Raw genomic sequence first — 13,199 nt, forward strand, 5'->3', positions numbered from 1 at the left:
TAGAGCGCCAGCCCGGTGGGCTGGAGCCATAGCTCCTGTCCAGAGCAGGATTCTGGCCCAGGCCACGACTGCCTTGACCCGGTGCCCTCTCAGTGAGGCTTCCAGCTTTGTGGGCCCGCAGTGGTAGGTGTCTCGGAGGCTAGACCAGAGTGACTGCTGCAGCATGGCACACGCCGTTTATTCCCTCTTGAGAGCAGCCCACGAGGATCTAGGTGGCGAGGAGATACTGTCCTGTGGGGTCAGGATCGGCCTGGGTTGTCAAGACCTGGCTGTAGCCAGGGGGCAAGTAGTTGGGCCTTGGCAGTGATCATCGGCCCCTTCTCACTAGGTTGTCTAGTTCCTTGCTGGAGAATTTGGCCATAAAGAATTGCCAAGATAGCTGGGCCGGGAAGAAAGCGCCGCAGCCCTGACCCAGACGCTGTTGCCGACCCCGGGGCACTCTGGCTGTCAACCAAGCGGCTCAAGATGTCTGGTGGGGCGAGTGCCACAGGCCCAAGGAGAGGGCCACCAGGACTGGAGGAGTCCATTAGTAAGAAGAAGCAGAAGGACCGAGCCAATCAGGAAAGCAAAGATGCAGATCCTAGGCGAGGTGGGAAGGGCATTCCCCAGTGCCCGTGGCCTCTGCTTCCTTCCCTCTCACTGGGCATACAGGTGGGGGTTGGGAGGCCACTGTTTCCCTGCTCTTTGTCTTAGCCTGATGCTGAGAAGGCCCCATGCCAGGCTGGGTAGAGTCTCAGCTTCGGTCCAGAGGTTGGTGTTGGTTTGGGGCAGTGGGGTCCAACTAACCTACCATCACTGCCTTCTTATTCTTTGCTGTCAGGGTCAGTGCCCACTCCTCGAGAAGAGCAGACTAAAGAGGGTGAGTAACGAGTGGGACTTTGAGCGTGGGTGGTGGGGCCTTCCGCTGAGGCTGGCTCCCTGTCACCTGCTTTTCCCCACCAGCAGCCGGGGGTCCCTATGATCTCCTGGCCACTCTTCCGACAGAATTGTTGCTCGATTGGAGGCAGAGCGCAGACGAGGTGATTGTCAAGCTGCGCATGGGAACGGGCCCTGTGCGGCTGGAGGAGGTGGACGCCGCTTTCACAGACACGGACTGCGTGGTGCGGCTTCCAGGTATGTCTGTCCATCCGGCATGGCCATGGCAGCATTTGAGTTCTCTGACGTCCCCCCACGCTCACTGCTGCTGTTTTGTCTTAAGGTGGTCAGCAGTGGGGTGGCGTCTTCTACGCCGACATAGAAAGTTCTTGCGCCAAAGTACAGGCCCGCAAGGGTGGCCTCCTACAGTTGGCACTGCCCAAGAAGGTGCCACTTCTTACATGGCCCTCTCTCCTGGTGAGTTCCGGTACAGGGTAGGGCGGGGATACCCAGTGTAGTAGGTAGCATCTGACTGTTGTATTTTTGACAGAAGAAGCCTCTAGGGACCCAGGAGCTGGCACCAGGGCTGCGGTGCCAGGAGAATGGGCAGGAGCTGTCTCCCATTGCCCTGGAGCCAGGCCCTGAGCCCCGCCGGGCTAAGCAGGAGGCCCGAAACCAGAAGCGGGCCCAGGGCCGTGGTGAGGTAGGCTCAGGGGCTGGCCCCGGGGCCCAGGCAGGGCCCAGCGCCAAGAGGGCTGTGCATCTCCGCAGAGGGCCAGAGGGGGAAGGGTCCAGGGATGGCCCTGGACCCCAGGGCGATGCCCCATCCTTCCTGGCTGATCTGGCCCCCCAGGTGAGACTGAGGTGCTTGTTTGGCTATTAGGAGATGGGGAGAAAGGGCTGTGGATTGGAGTGGGGTCCAGCAGGACCCAGGACTGATCAGTTCATAATCTTGCCACGAGTAGGTCAAGGCTGAGGAGCAGCTCTGTGTACCACCGTTGAGCCCGCAACCCTGCCTTCTGAGCTCAGACAAGAATTTAGCCCTTTTGGCAGGGGAGAAGGCAGTGTCCCCCAGGAATGACCCAGTCTCCCCAGCCATGGCTCGGAGCAGAGACCCTGGGAGAGAGGACCGTGTCAAAGAGGAAATGACAGTGGCAGCTAATGCTTCCACCTTGGTGGATGGTAAAGGTGGGGCTGGGGTGGGGGGCTGGAAGGCCAGAGGGCAGTGGACTAGCAACAGGCTGGAACCCATCGCGGGTGACGCTGAGCCATGGTCTCTACGTAGAGCCCGAGTCCATGGTGAACCTGGCGTTTGTCAAGAATGACTCGTACGAGAAGGGGCCGGATTCAGTGGTGGTGCACGTGTACGTGAAGGAGATCGGCAGGGACGCCTCCCGAGTGCTGTTCCGTGAGCAGGACTTTACGCTCATCTTCCAGACCAGGTGGGCGTGTGGGCGGGCGGGTTGCAGCGGAGCAGGCAGTGTGCGTCATGTGGGACCTCATTTCTCATGCTTTTCTGTCCCTGCCCTGCCCTGTCCTCCCTCTGCAGAGATGGAAACTTCCTGAGGCTGCACCCGGGCTGTGGGCCCCACACCATCTTCCGTTGGCAGGTGAAGCTCAGGTGGGTGGTGCCCAGCCCCAACACTGGGCCTCTCCCATCTGGGCTCCATCCTGGCCTGTCTAGCCAGACACCTCCTTGACCTAAGTCTCTGAGCTCAGCTTTTTCCTGCAGGAACCTGATTGAACCCGAGCAGTGCACCTTCTGTTTCACGGCCTCTCGTATTGACATTTGCCTCCGGAAACGGCAGAGTCAGCGTTGGGGGGGCCTGGAGGCCCCAGCTGCACGAGGTCTGCATACGAGCTCCCTTCATTGCTCAGCCCTACATGACCAGGACCCCCATCCCCACCACATGCTGCTAACCACCAGCCCCCTTGTTCCCCCTTTTTAAGGTGCAGTGGGTGGTGCAAAGGTTGCCGTGCCGACAGGTCCAACCCCTCTGGATTCAGCCCCTCCGGGAGGTGCCCCCCACCCCCTAACAGGCCAAGAGGAAGCCCGAGCTATGGAGAAGGAGAAGCCCAAGGCTCGACCTGAGGACGCAGGGCTAGATGGTGTGGTGGCCCACACGCCCTTGGAGCACGTAGCCCCAAAGCCAGAGCCCCACCTGGCCTCGGTGAGAAGCCCGGGCTGGGAGGGGCCGGAATGGAGGCTAGAGAGCCCGAGGCTGCTCTCACACCCCCTTTGCTCACACAGCCCAAGCCCACGTGCATGGTGCCCCCGATGCCCCACAGTCCTGTGAGCGGAGACAGCGTGGAGGAAGAGGAGGAGGAAGAGAAGAAAGTGTGTCTGCCAGGCTTCACTGGCCTGGTCAATTTAGGCAACACCTGCTTCATGAACAGCGTCATTCAGTCTCTGTCCAACACTCGGGAACTTCGAGACTTCTTCCACGGTGAGGTCAGGGCCAGGAGCCTGGGGCACGGGAGGAAGGCGTGCCTTCACCCCTCATGCCTCTGCTTGGCTGCTGTTCCCAGACCGCTCCTTTGAGGCTGAGATCAACTACAACAACCCGCTGGGCACTGGGGGGCGCCTGGCCATCGGCTTTGCCGTGCTGCTCCGGGCCCTGTGGAAGGGCACGCACCATGCCTTTCAGCCTTCCAAATTGAAGGTGATCAGGGCCGCTCTTGGCCGTGGCTGGGGAGGGCAGGGAGGGCCACCGGCCGGGCGCGCAGTGGGGCCACGATTTCCCACTCATACCTGCGCCCCTGTGCCCAGGCCATTGTGGCAAGCAAGGCCAGCCAGTTCACAGGCTACGCGCAGCATGACGCCCAGGAGTTCATGGCGTTTCTGCTGGACGGGCTGCATGAGGACCTGAACCGCATCCAGAACAAGCCCTACACGGAGACTGTTGACTCGGATGGGCGGCCTGATGAGGTCAGGGGTGGACTGCGGGCAGGCGCCGCACATGTAGCCCGGTCCCGTGGCCTTAGCTCTGACCGCCTTCCCTCCCAGGTGGTGGCTGAGGAAGCGTGGCAGCGGCACAAGATGAGAAACGACTCTTTCATCGTGGACCTATTTCAGGGCCAGTACAAGTCGAAGCTGGTGTGCCCTGTGTGTGCCAAGGTGTGATGGGCTTCCCTGGAAAGAGGCTGCCTAGTTGTACTCAGCTAGCCAAATCAGAATCAACTCAGAGGCATTGGGTGCACACCTGTAATCTCAGTAGGTGGGAGGCTGGACAGGAGGATCACAGATTTGAGACCGGCCTTAGCGAGGCTCTTAGCAACTTAGTGAGACCCTGTTTCAAAACAGAAACTAAAAGGACTGTGAGTGTAACTTGGAGGCAGGATGCTCCTGTTTTACTCCCCAGCATAACACAGACACACATGTGTGGTGATGCAAGCTTATAATCCCAGTATTTGGGAGGCTGAGACTGGAGAATCATGGTTTGCAGACAGCCTCAGCTACTTAGTAAGGCCCTCTGCAACTTTAGTGAAACTCTGTTTCAAAGTAAAGAATAGCCACGATGTAATCCTCACACTTGGGAGGCTGAGAGAGGAGGCTTGCACAGGTTCGAAGCCAGCCTCAGCTACTTAGTGAGGCTCTCAGCAACTTAGTTGAGACCCTGTTTCCAAATAAAATATAGCCGGGCGTGGTGGCGCACGCTTGTTTGTAATCCCCGCGCTTGGGAGGCAGAGACAGGAGGATCGTGCAGGTTCGAAGCCAGCCACGCGGGCTGGCTTAGGAGACCCTGTTTCCAAATAAAAATGTAAAAATAGGTCTGGGAGTGTAGCCCGGAGGTAGAAAGCCCCTGGGTTCCACCCTCAATACCACATAATAATAATAATAATAATAATAATAATAATAATAATAATAATAAAATTAGAAGCTGGGTGTGATGGCGCATGCTTGTAATCCCAGCATTCGGAGGCTGAGATCACCAGAGGATTGTGGTTCGCGGACAGCCTTAGCTACTTAGTGAGGCCCTCTGCAGCTCAGTGAGACCCTGTTTCAAAATAAAGAATAAAAAATGGGGTAGGGGGTGTAGCTGGAGGTCAAATGCTCCTGGGTTCCATCCCCAGACCTGCAAAAAAATAAAAATAAAATAGAGTAGGGCATGTAGCTTGCAGGTTGAATGCTCTTGGGTTCCATTCCCAGACTCCCCCAAAAAACAAAACAAACACAGACACACATACTTAAGAGATCCCCAGGTGCTGCCAGGTTAAATATGGGCAAAGAAGTTGGCAGGAAGGCCTAGGCTCCTCTGGGCTGAAAAGGTCAGGCTTGCTCACTGAGGTGGAACTGGAGCTTGGGCTCTCGGGAGGCATGGCAACGGTATAGTGTGGCAGGGTTGTGGGCGTGTGGGGTGCAAGTAAAGGCAAAGCAGGGAAAGTGGCTAAGCTGCCCGGAGAGGGGATTGTGCCAGAGGGAGAGTGGGCCTCCCGCTCCATCGAGTGTTAAGCCTGAGCCTGCTGGTTGACCTGCCGGGACCCCCAGAGCCAGCGGAGGACCTGGATGAGTCTCTGGGCACAGTGTCTCGTTGCCGCACGGTCACCCGGTGCCATCTCTGCATCCACAGGTCTCCATCACCTTCGATCCGTTCCTTTACCTGCCGGTGCCCTTGCCACAGAAGCAGAAGGTTCTCCCTGTGTTCTACTTTGCTCGGGAGCCCCACAGCAAGCCTGTCAAGGTGAGGAGTCGGCCTGTTCTCCAGACCTTCCCGGAGCACTGGCCTGCCTCCCCTTTGACTCTGCTCTGCCTCGCCGCCGCAGTTCCTGGTGAGCGTTAGCAAGGAGAACTCCAGTGCAAGTGAAGTTTTGGATTCCCTCTCTCAGAGCGTCCACGTGAAGCCCGAGAACCTGCGTCTGACAGAGGCAAGTCTGTCTTTCCCCAGGCTCTTTCTATACGGACACACCCATGTGGACGTGTCCCGTCGCTGGCATCTGCACACACGGGAACGTGCATGTGACTGCGCAGTGCAGCGGGTGTGCAGCTGTGGAGCACTGTTGAGGCCAGGCGTGGGACGCAGAGGTGCCATCCCAGCCTCACTCAGGGTTGGCGCGTCTCCGGGGTGGGCCTGATGCCTTTTCCTCTTGGGGTGAGGACTGCAGCTGTAGGGCTGCGTCCTGTTTTCTGTGCTTCCCTCCCTTGTGTCCTCTGCATAGAGCCTCGGGTCTGTGTGCCAGCCCTCTCTGGAAGTCCTTGGACCTTAGCCTAGTAGTGCCACTTGTCTCAGGGGAACGAGGGGTGAGGCTCCTCATTTGCGCCCTCCATGATGGCGTGTTGCGGTCTGAGTAGGCCCTCGGCGGTCACAGTGGGCAGAGGCCATTGGTGTGGAGGCTGGTATGCTTGATCCTTGCCCAAGCCTCGCCTTCCAGGCATTCTGCCTATGCCATCGGGAATCAGTGCTGGTGCCAACACGGGCATGTACCTCTTTGTGCCAAGAAACAGCACCCCGTCCCCATGGCCCCAAGGCAGGGCCCAGCCTTTCTGCTCTGCGGCTGGGCTTGGAACCTCTGTGTTCCCTGTCCCCAGGTCATCAAGAATCGCTTCCATCGGGTGTTCCTGCCCTCACACTCCCTGGACACCGTGTCCCCCTCTGACACGCTTCTCTGCTTTGAACTGCTTTCTCCAGAGCTGGCTAAGGAGCGGGTGGTGGTGCTAGAGGTACAGCAGGTGAGTAGGGGCCAACCTGGTGGCACAGGCCCCTGGAGGGAAATACCCTGCCTGGCCACGCTGAGCCGGACAACCCACCCTAGCGCCCCCAGGTGCCCAGCATCCCCATCTCCAAGTGTGCAGCCTGCCAGCGGAAGCAGCAGCCGGAGGATGAGAAGCTGAAGCGCTGCACCCGGTGCTACCGCGTGGGCTACTGCAACCAGTGAGGACCCCACGGCCCCTCCCGCCCTTCCTCTCCACTGCCCCTTGCCGCCCTCCGTCCCCGCCACACCAAGGCAGTGTGCTTCAAACCCTCCACCCAGCCTGCTTCCAGGCCCTGGGGGCAGGGCCTGGCATACCTCGTTCCCAGGGCCTCAGACCAGCCCCTGGGAGAGACAGCCAGGCCCTCGCCTCCTCCCGCCCTCTAGGCTCTGCCAGAAAACCCACTGGCCTGACCACAAGGGCCTCTGCCGCCCTGAGAACATTGGCTACCCCTTCCTGGTCAGCGTACCTGCCTCCCGCCTCACTTACACCCGTCTTGCTCAGCTGCTAGAGGGTTACGCCCGGTAAGTGCCCAGCAGGTGGACAAGGACGGGGGTGTGGAGAGGAGCCCGCGTGCCAGCTGGGCTGCCCGGGACTCTTCCTTGCCTTGCTCTCGTTGCCAGGTACTCTGTGAGTGTGTTCCAGCCGCCCTTTCAGCCTGGCCGCATGGCCTTGGAGTCCCAGAGCCCTGGCTGCGCCACACTGCTGTCCGCTAGCTCCCTGGAGGCTGGGGACAGTGAGAGGGACCCCACTCAGCCTCCTGAGCTCCAGTTGGTGACCCCTGTGGCTGAGGGGGACCCAGGTGTGCCCCAGGTGTGGGCAGCCCCTGATCGGTGCCCTGCACCTAGCACCAGTGGGCTTTATCCTGAGACGCTGGCTGGCGCATCCACTGAGTGTAGCTCCTTGCCTGCTGGCGAGAGGGTGCCGCGGCCTGAAGGTTAGCTCCAGCAATGGGCTCTGAGGCTGAGATGGGAGGCTGGGGCTGTTGGTTTAGCACCCTCCACCCCCCCCCCCCCCCCCGGCAGGGCGGCTCTGACTCTCGTGTTCTCTCTTAGCCGCTGTGCCTGGATACCAACACCCAAGCGAAGCCATAAATGCCCACATGCCCCAGTTCTTCATCTACAAGATTGACGCGTCTAGCCGAGAGCAGCGGCTGGAGGACAGAGGTGTGTGGACCGCGGGTGGCGCCGTGGGAGGTGGCTGGCCGCTCCGTCCTTGCATCGCGCTGTCACCCGCTCACCTGCAGGGGAGGCCCCGCTGGAGCTGGGCGACGACTGCAGCCTGGCTCTGGTCTGGCGCAACAACGAGCGCCTGCAGGAGTTCGTGTTGGTGGCCTCCAGGGAGCTAGACTGTGCCGAGGACCCGGGCTCTGCCGGTGAGGCCGCCCGCGCGGGCCACTTCACCCTGGATCAGTGCCTCAACCTCTTCACGCGGCCGGAGGTGCTGGCACCGGAGGAGGCCTGGTGAGGACAGGGCCTCAGGCCGGCAGTGGGCAGGCTGGCGGGAAGCCGGCTGGTCCTGAGCCCTCTCTGTCCCCCAGGTACTGCCCGCAGTGCAAACAGCACCGCGAGGCCTCCAAGCAGCTGCTGCTGTGGCGGCTCCCGAACGTGCTCATCGTGCAGCTCAAGCGCTTCTCCTTCCGCAGCTTCATCTGGCGCGACAAGATCAATGACTTGGTGGAGTTCCCTGTTCGGTGAGCGACGGGCCCTGGTGACTGGGCAGCACAGCAGGGAGGCCGAGGGGCACCCTGGGTACCTGCTGACTCTGTCTCGCCCTTTCCTGACTGCGACTGCAGGAACCTGGACCTCAGCAAGTTCTGCATCGGTCAGAAGGAGGAGCAGCTGCCCAGCTATGACCTGTACGCCGTCATCAACCACTATGGCGGCATGATCGGTGGCCACTACACGGCCTGCGCGCGCCTGCCCAGCGACCGCAGCAGCCAGCGCAGTGACGTGGGTGAGGGCGCGCACCGCCAGCAGGACAGGTGCTGGGTGGTGGCGCTGGCCCCATTCACACTCTTCCTGCCCTGCCGTAGGCTGGCGCCTGTTTGATGACAGCACGGTGACGACGGTAGACGAGAGCCAGGTGGTGACGCGGTACGCCTACGTGCTCTTCTACCGCCGGCGAAACTCTCCTGTGGAGAGGCCCCCCAGGGCAGGGCGCTCTGAGCACCACCCAGACCTAGGCCCTGCAGCCGAGGCTGCTGCTAGCCAGGTGAGGCTCGGACAGGCGCAGAGCCCAGTGCGCCAGTCAGATTGGGGGCGTGTGAGGGACGCAGCTAGCTGCTCCTTCAGCCAGAGGCCCTGTGAGCCTTGGGACTCCTAGAGATCACCCACAGGCCCCGGTGCCTGGGGTGTCCTGGTGCCCTAGGGACACTCACAAAGGTGCATGTGCATCGACACACTGCCACTGGAGTGCACAGAGGCGCAGGCCAGGCAGATGCTCTTCACAAGAGGGAGAGCCCTTTCCCGACTCTCACTCCACCAGCTTGCCAGCGTAGACCCTCACTCGCCATCGAGGCTGTGTTCTGGTGTGTACTTTGGGTGGGCCCGTCAGGGCTGGCCACAGCCTCCGTGGCTGTCGCCCTCTTGAGGCGAGCAGCCATCCCCACTGAGTCTTCAGGGTCTTCTGTCTCTTGCTGACATGGTGTGCCGCGGGGCATGGTCACATTACTTTTCTGGACTGGCTGCCCCTCTCTGACCCCTTTCCTCCTCTTAGCCCTCTTGTCAGCTCAAAAGATAGTGGTCAGGATCGAGACACCTGGGACCCCAGTAGATTGCCCTGGGGTTGGCAGGCCTGTCCCCCAGGAGACAGTTTCCTCTGTGAGAGGGAGGGCTGGTGGCAAAATTGACCAGGTAACTCTCCCACCACCCACCCATCTCCGTAAAAGCCTCCGTGTAGACTGGCAAGCTGTCTTCCGGAGGCCGAAGGGTGTGAAGGTTCTCCTGCCCTGATGGTCTCCATCTGGACAGCCTGAGACCTGCCACTGCTGTTTGATCGCCCTGGGCAGGACTGTCATGTCCAGGGCTCTCAGGGACACTGAGTCCTTCCCACCTCTGGGTGCTGATGGCCGTTTCCACATACCGTAGGCTTCCCGGATTTGGCAGGAGCTGGAGGCCGAGGAGGAGCTGGTGCCCGAGGCGCCTGGGCCTCTGGGTCCCTGGGGGCCCCAAGATTGGGTGGGCCCCCCACCACGTGGCACTTCCACACCAGACGAGGGCTGCCTCCGGTACTTTGTGCTGGGCACTGTGGCAGCTTTGGTGGCCTTGGTGCTCAACGTGTTCTATCCTCTGGTGTCCCAGAGTCACTGGAGATGAGCTCGCCCGCAGGCGCTGTTGGGAGCTGGCCGCTGCCTGCCCCTGGCCACGCCTCCTCTGTGCTGGGAATGACTCTGGGCTTTGAGCCTCAGTGCCCACACGTGGAGGGCCGGGGGGACTCGCCCCTGCAGGCCAGAGCACCTGAGGGTGGGTGTCCATCAGCTGTCTGTCCCTTCCTCCTACTACTCTGACCCTCAGCCTGGGGCTTGGCCCTGCCCAAGCTACTTCCTGTATTTCAAGTGTTAATAAAGCTAGACTATTCAGGCCCGATCTCGTCTCTCTGTCTCAACGCCGCTGCTGTCTGCGCCTGCCTTGGGGCCCTCCCTTGGGTGCCAGGGCTCTGAGCCAGCACCCCCGGGATGCCAGGCAGTATGCTGGGCAGCCCCCAACCCCTGTCCTCGTATTCTGTTGCAGGGACTAGGCCCTGACCAGGCCCCCGAGGTGGCCCCCACGCGGACAGCCCCCGAACGCTTCGCCCCCCCTGTGGACCGCCCAGCCCCTACCTACAGCAACATGGAGGAGGTCGATTAGCAGGTCCCTGGCTGACGGGAGGACGGGTGTGGGGATCCCCTAAAGAGGGCCACCTCTTTGCTGCTTCTCCTTCTCTGACCCAGAGGACACTGCTCCATCGTGGAGAGCTGGGCGCGGGCTGGGGTGGGGACCTCGCAGGGTGTGAGCTCTTGTCCGCCTGGCCCCTGGCCAGTGGCCTTGGTCTCTCCAGCTGCCCCAGCTGCGCAGTCGGGTTCTCAGTTGTACCTTCGATTCTTCCTGACCCGCATTATAAACGTTATCATTTTATTCTAAAAATTGTAATTTTTTTTGCATTTTGAAAGTGATTGCTGCTGTTTAAATATATTTTAAAAATAAATAATAAATAAGCAGACTTAGTGACTGTGCTCCACCCCCTGCTGTGGCGACCACCCCTCCTGTCATCTGGGGTGTGCGCGCGTGTGTGTGTGTGTGTGTGTGCGTGTGTGTGTTAGAGACCCTGAACATGCTCCCGTTGGCGGGGAGGTCGGGGTCATAGCCGGTTCCATTGGTTCAGGGTCCCACATGCAGGTGGTGTGAAGGTATCACTGCCGAGTGCCCGCACGTCCCGAGGTAGAAGAGTAGTCCCTGACGTTGTGGAGCTGGTGGCCTGGGGAGAGGTGCAGGCCCCGGAGCAGCCTGGGCCGATGGCCCTGTAGTGGGCTTGGGAGATCCGGTGAGGAACAGAGTCACCGGGGGATCTTTCTCCTTTCCGATTGTCAAGTCTTTGCCACGGTTATGAACACCATCTGCATTCCTCAGGGGAGAAAGGGCAGGGGAAAACTGCTGTGAGGAACATCCTGTGCTGAAAAGAGGACAGGCAGAGAGGAGCAGAGCTAACCTCTGACTTGCTCTTGGAGGGAAGGCACTGGGGCCTGCCAAGCTGTTTCTTCCCTTAGAGTCCCTGAGAGCTGCGTGGTGGCACACGCTTGTAATCCCAGTACTTGAGAGGCTGAGATGGGAGGATCCCAGGTTTGCAGCCAGTTTCAGCCACTTAGACTCTATCTCAAAATAAAAAAGAAGCTAAGTTTGGTGGCACACGCTTGAATCCCAGCATTTGGGAAGCTGAGACAGGATGATCGTGGTTTGTGAACAGCCTCAGCTACTTAAGCCCTTTGGAAATTAGTGAGACCCTGTTTCAAAATAAAAAATAGGGCTGGAGATGTAGCTTGAAGGTAGAATGCCCCCGGGTTCCATCCCTAGTACCGAAAAAAATAATAATAATAATAATAAAGCCAGGCATGGTGGCATACCAGTACTTGGGAGGTTTGAAGCCAGCACAGGTTCGAAGCCAGCCTCAGCTACTTAATGAGGTTCTCAGCAATTTAGTGAGACCCTGTTTCAAAATAAAATATAGGATGGGGGTATAGCCCAGAGGTAGAGGCTCCTGGGTTCCATCCCCAGGACCACAAATAATAAGTAAGTAAAGAATAAAAAGCAGCCGGGTGTGGTGGCGCACGCTTGTAATCCCAGCATTTGGGAGGCTGAGACAGGAGGATCATGGTTCACGGACAGCCACAGCTACTCTGTGAGGCGCTCTGCAGCCTAGTGCCAGACATGGTGTCACATGCTTGTAATCCCAGCATTTGGGAGGCTGAGACAGGATCGCAGTTTGAGGAAAGCTTCAGGTATTTAGGCCCTTTGCAGCTCAGTGAGACCCTGTTTCAAAATAAAGAATAAAAAATAGGGCTGGAGTGTTGCTTGGAATTCCAGCCCCAGTACCGCAAAAAAAAAAAAAAAAAAAAAAAAGTAAATAACAAATAGTGAGCTGGGCGCGGTGGCGCACGCTTGTAATCCCGCTCTTGGGAGGCAGAGACAGGAGGATCACATAGGTTTGAAGCCAGCTTTCCTGGCTTAAGAGACCCTGTTTCCAAATTAAAAAAAAAAAAAAGGTCTGGGAGTGTAGCCTGGAGGTAGAAGGGTTTCCAGGAACCCCAGTACCACCAAAAATAAATAAGTAAATAAATAAATAAAAATAGGGCTGGGGGGTGTATCTTAGTGGTAGAATGTCCCTGGGTTCCATCCCCAGTACCACAAAATAAAATATAAAATAAAAAAATAGAAAAATAGGGCTGGGGTGTATGTAGTTCAGATTCCCAAAACACACACATACACACACACAGAATCACAGAGGTGGGTAAGTCAGGGTCCTGGCATCTCCGTAGGTTGATCTCTATCCCAAGCCCATGGAGCCATCTAGCATGCAGGCTTACCAAGTCATCAGCCTCAGATGGAGTCAGGAGTGGCAGTGAACAGAGAGGGCTCCTAGGGAAAGCTAACCACAGGGCCAATGTTGGCTTTTTCCCGGGGACTGCCAGGGCCTTGGGGGGCGTTGGCTGGAAATGGGCTTAGGGAGTTGGGTGTGGGACTTGCAAGAATGATGGAATTGCTACCCTGTGTGTTGGTGCTGGCAGCTGTGACACTGGAAGGCCTCGCTAAGTGAGCATGGCTGCAGGAGGATTGTTTGATCTTTTTTTTTTTTTTATTGGTACTGGGAATTGAGCCTAGGGGCATTCTGCCTCTGAGCTGCAACCTCACCCATGTATTATTTATTTATTTTATCTTATTTATTTTTGCAGTACTGGGTATGGAACCCATTGTACCTCTGAGCTACACGCTCAGCTCCATTTTGTGTGTGTGTGTGTGTGTGTGTGTGTGTGTGTGTGTGTGTTATTGGGGATGGAACTCAGGGGCATTGTACCTCCAAGCTACACCCCAGTCCTATTTTTTATTATTATTATTATTATTATTATTATTATTATTATTATTATTATTATTATTTGGTGGTACTGGGGATGGAACCCAGTGGC

The 13,199-nt window shown here is 58.3% G+C and overlaps 1 protein-coding gene across 1 annotated transcript; it reads left to right on the forward strand.

The window, feature by feature from the left end:
* Positions 1–465: 465 nt before the first annotated feature.
* USP19 (ubiquitin specific peptidase 19) lies at positions 466–10,392 on the forward strand (the record flags this gene model as incomplete). Its single annotated transcript, XM_080696659.1, has 26 exons — positions 466–589; positions 821–859; positions 985–1,113; positions 1,199–1,332; positions 1,406–1,708; positions 1,821–2,037; positions 2,141–2,297; positions 2,405–2,476; positions 2,588–2,703; positions 2,806–3,026; positions 3,107–3,302; positions 3,385–3,518; positions 3,626–3,784; positions 3,863–3,973; positions 5,427–5,537; positions 5,620–5,721; positions 6,383–6,523; positions 6,607–6,725; positions 6,931–7,068; positions 7,168–7,481; positions 7,600–7,710; positions 7,791–8,007; positions 8,085–8,237; positions 8,340–8,500; positions 8,580–8,758; positions 10,276–10,392. 26 exons carry the CDS (start codon positions 466–468, stop codon positions 10,390–10,392), a joined length of 3,975 nt encoding a protein of 1,324 aa, XP_080552785.1.
* Positions 10,393–13,199: the final 2,807 nt, after the last annotated feature.

Source organism: Muscardinus avellanarius, assembly GCF_963383645.1.
Source record: "Muscardinus avellanarius genome assembly, chromosome: 5".
NCBI lineage: Eukaryota > Metazoa > Chordata > Mammalia > Rodentia > Gliridae > Muscardinus > Muscardinus avellanarius.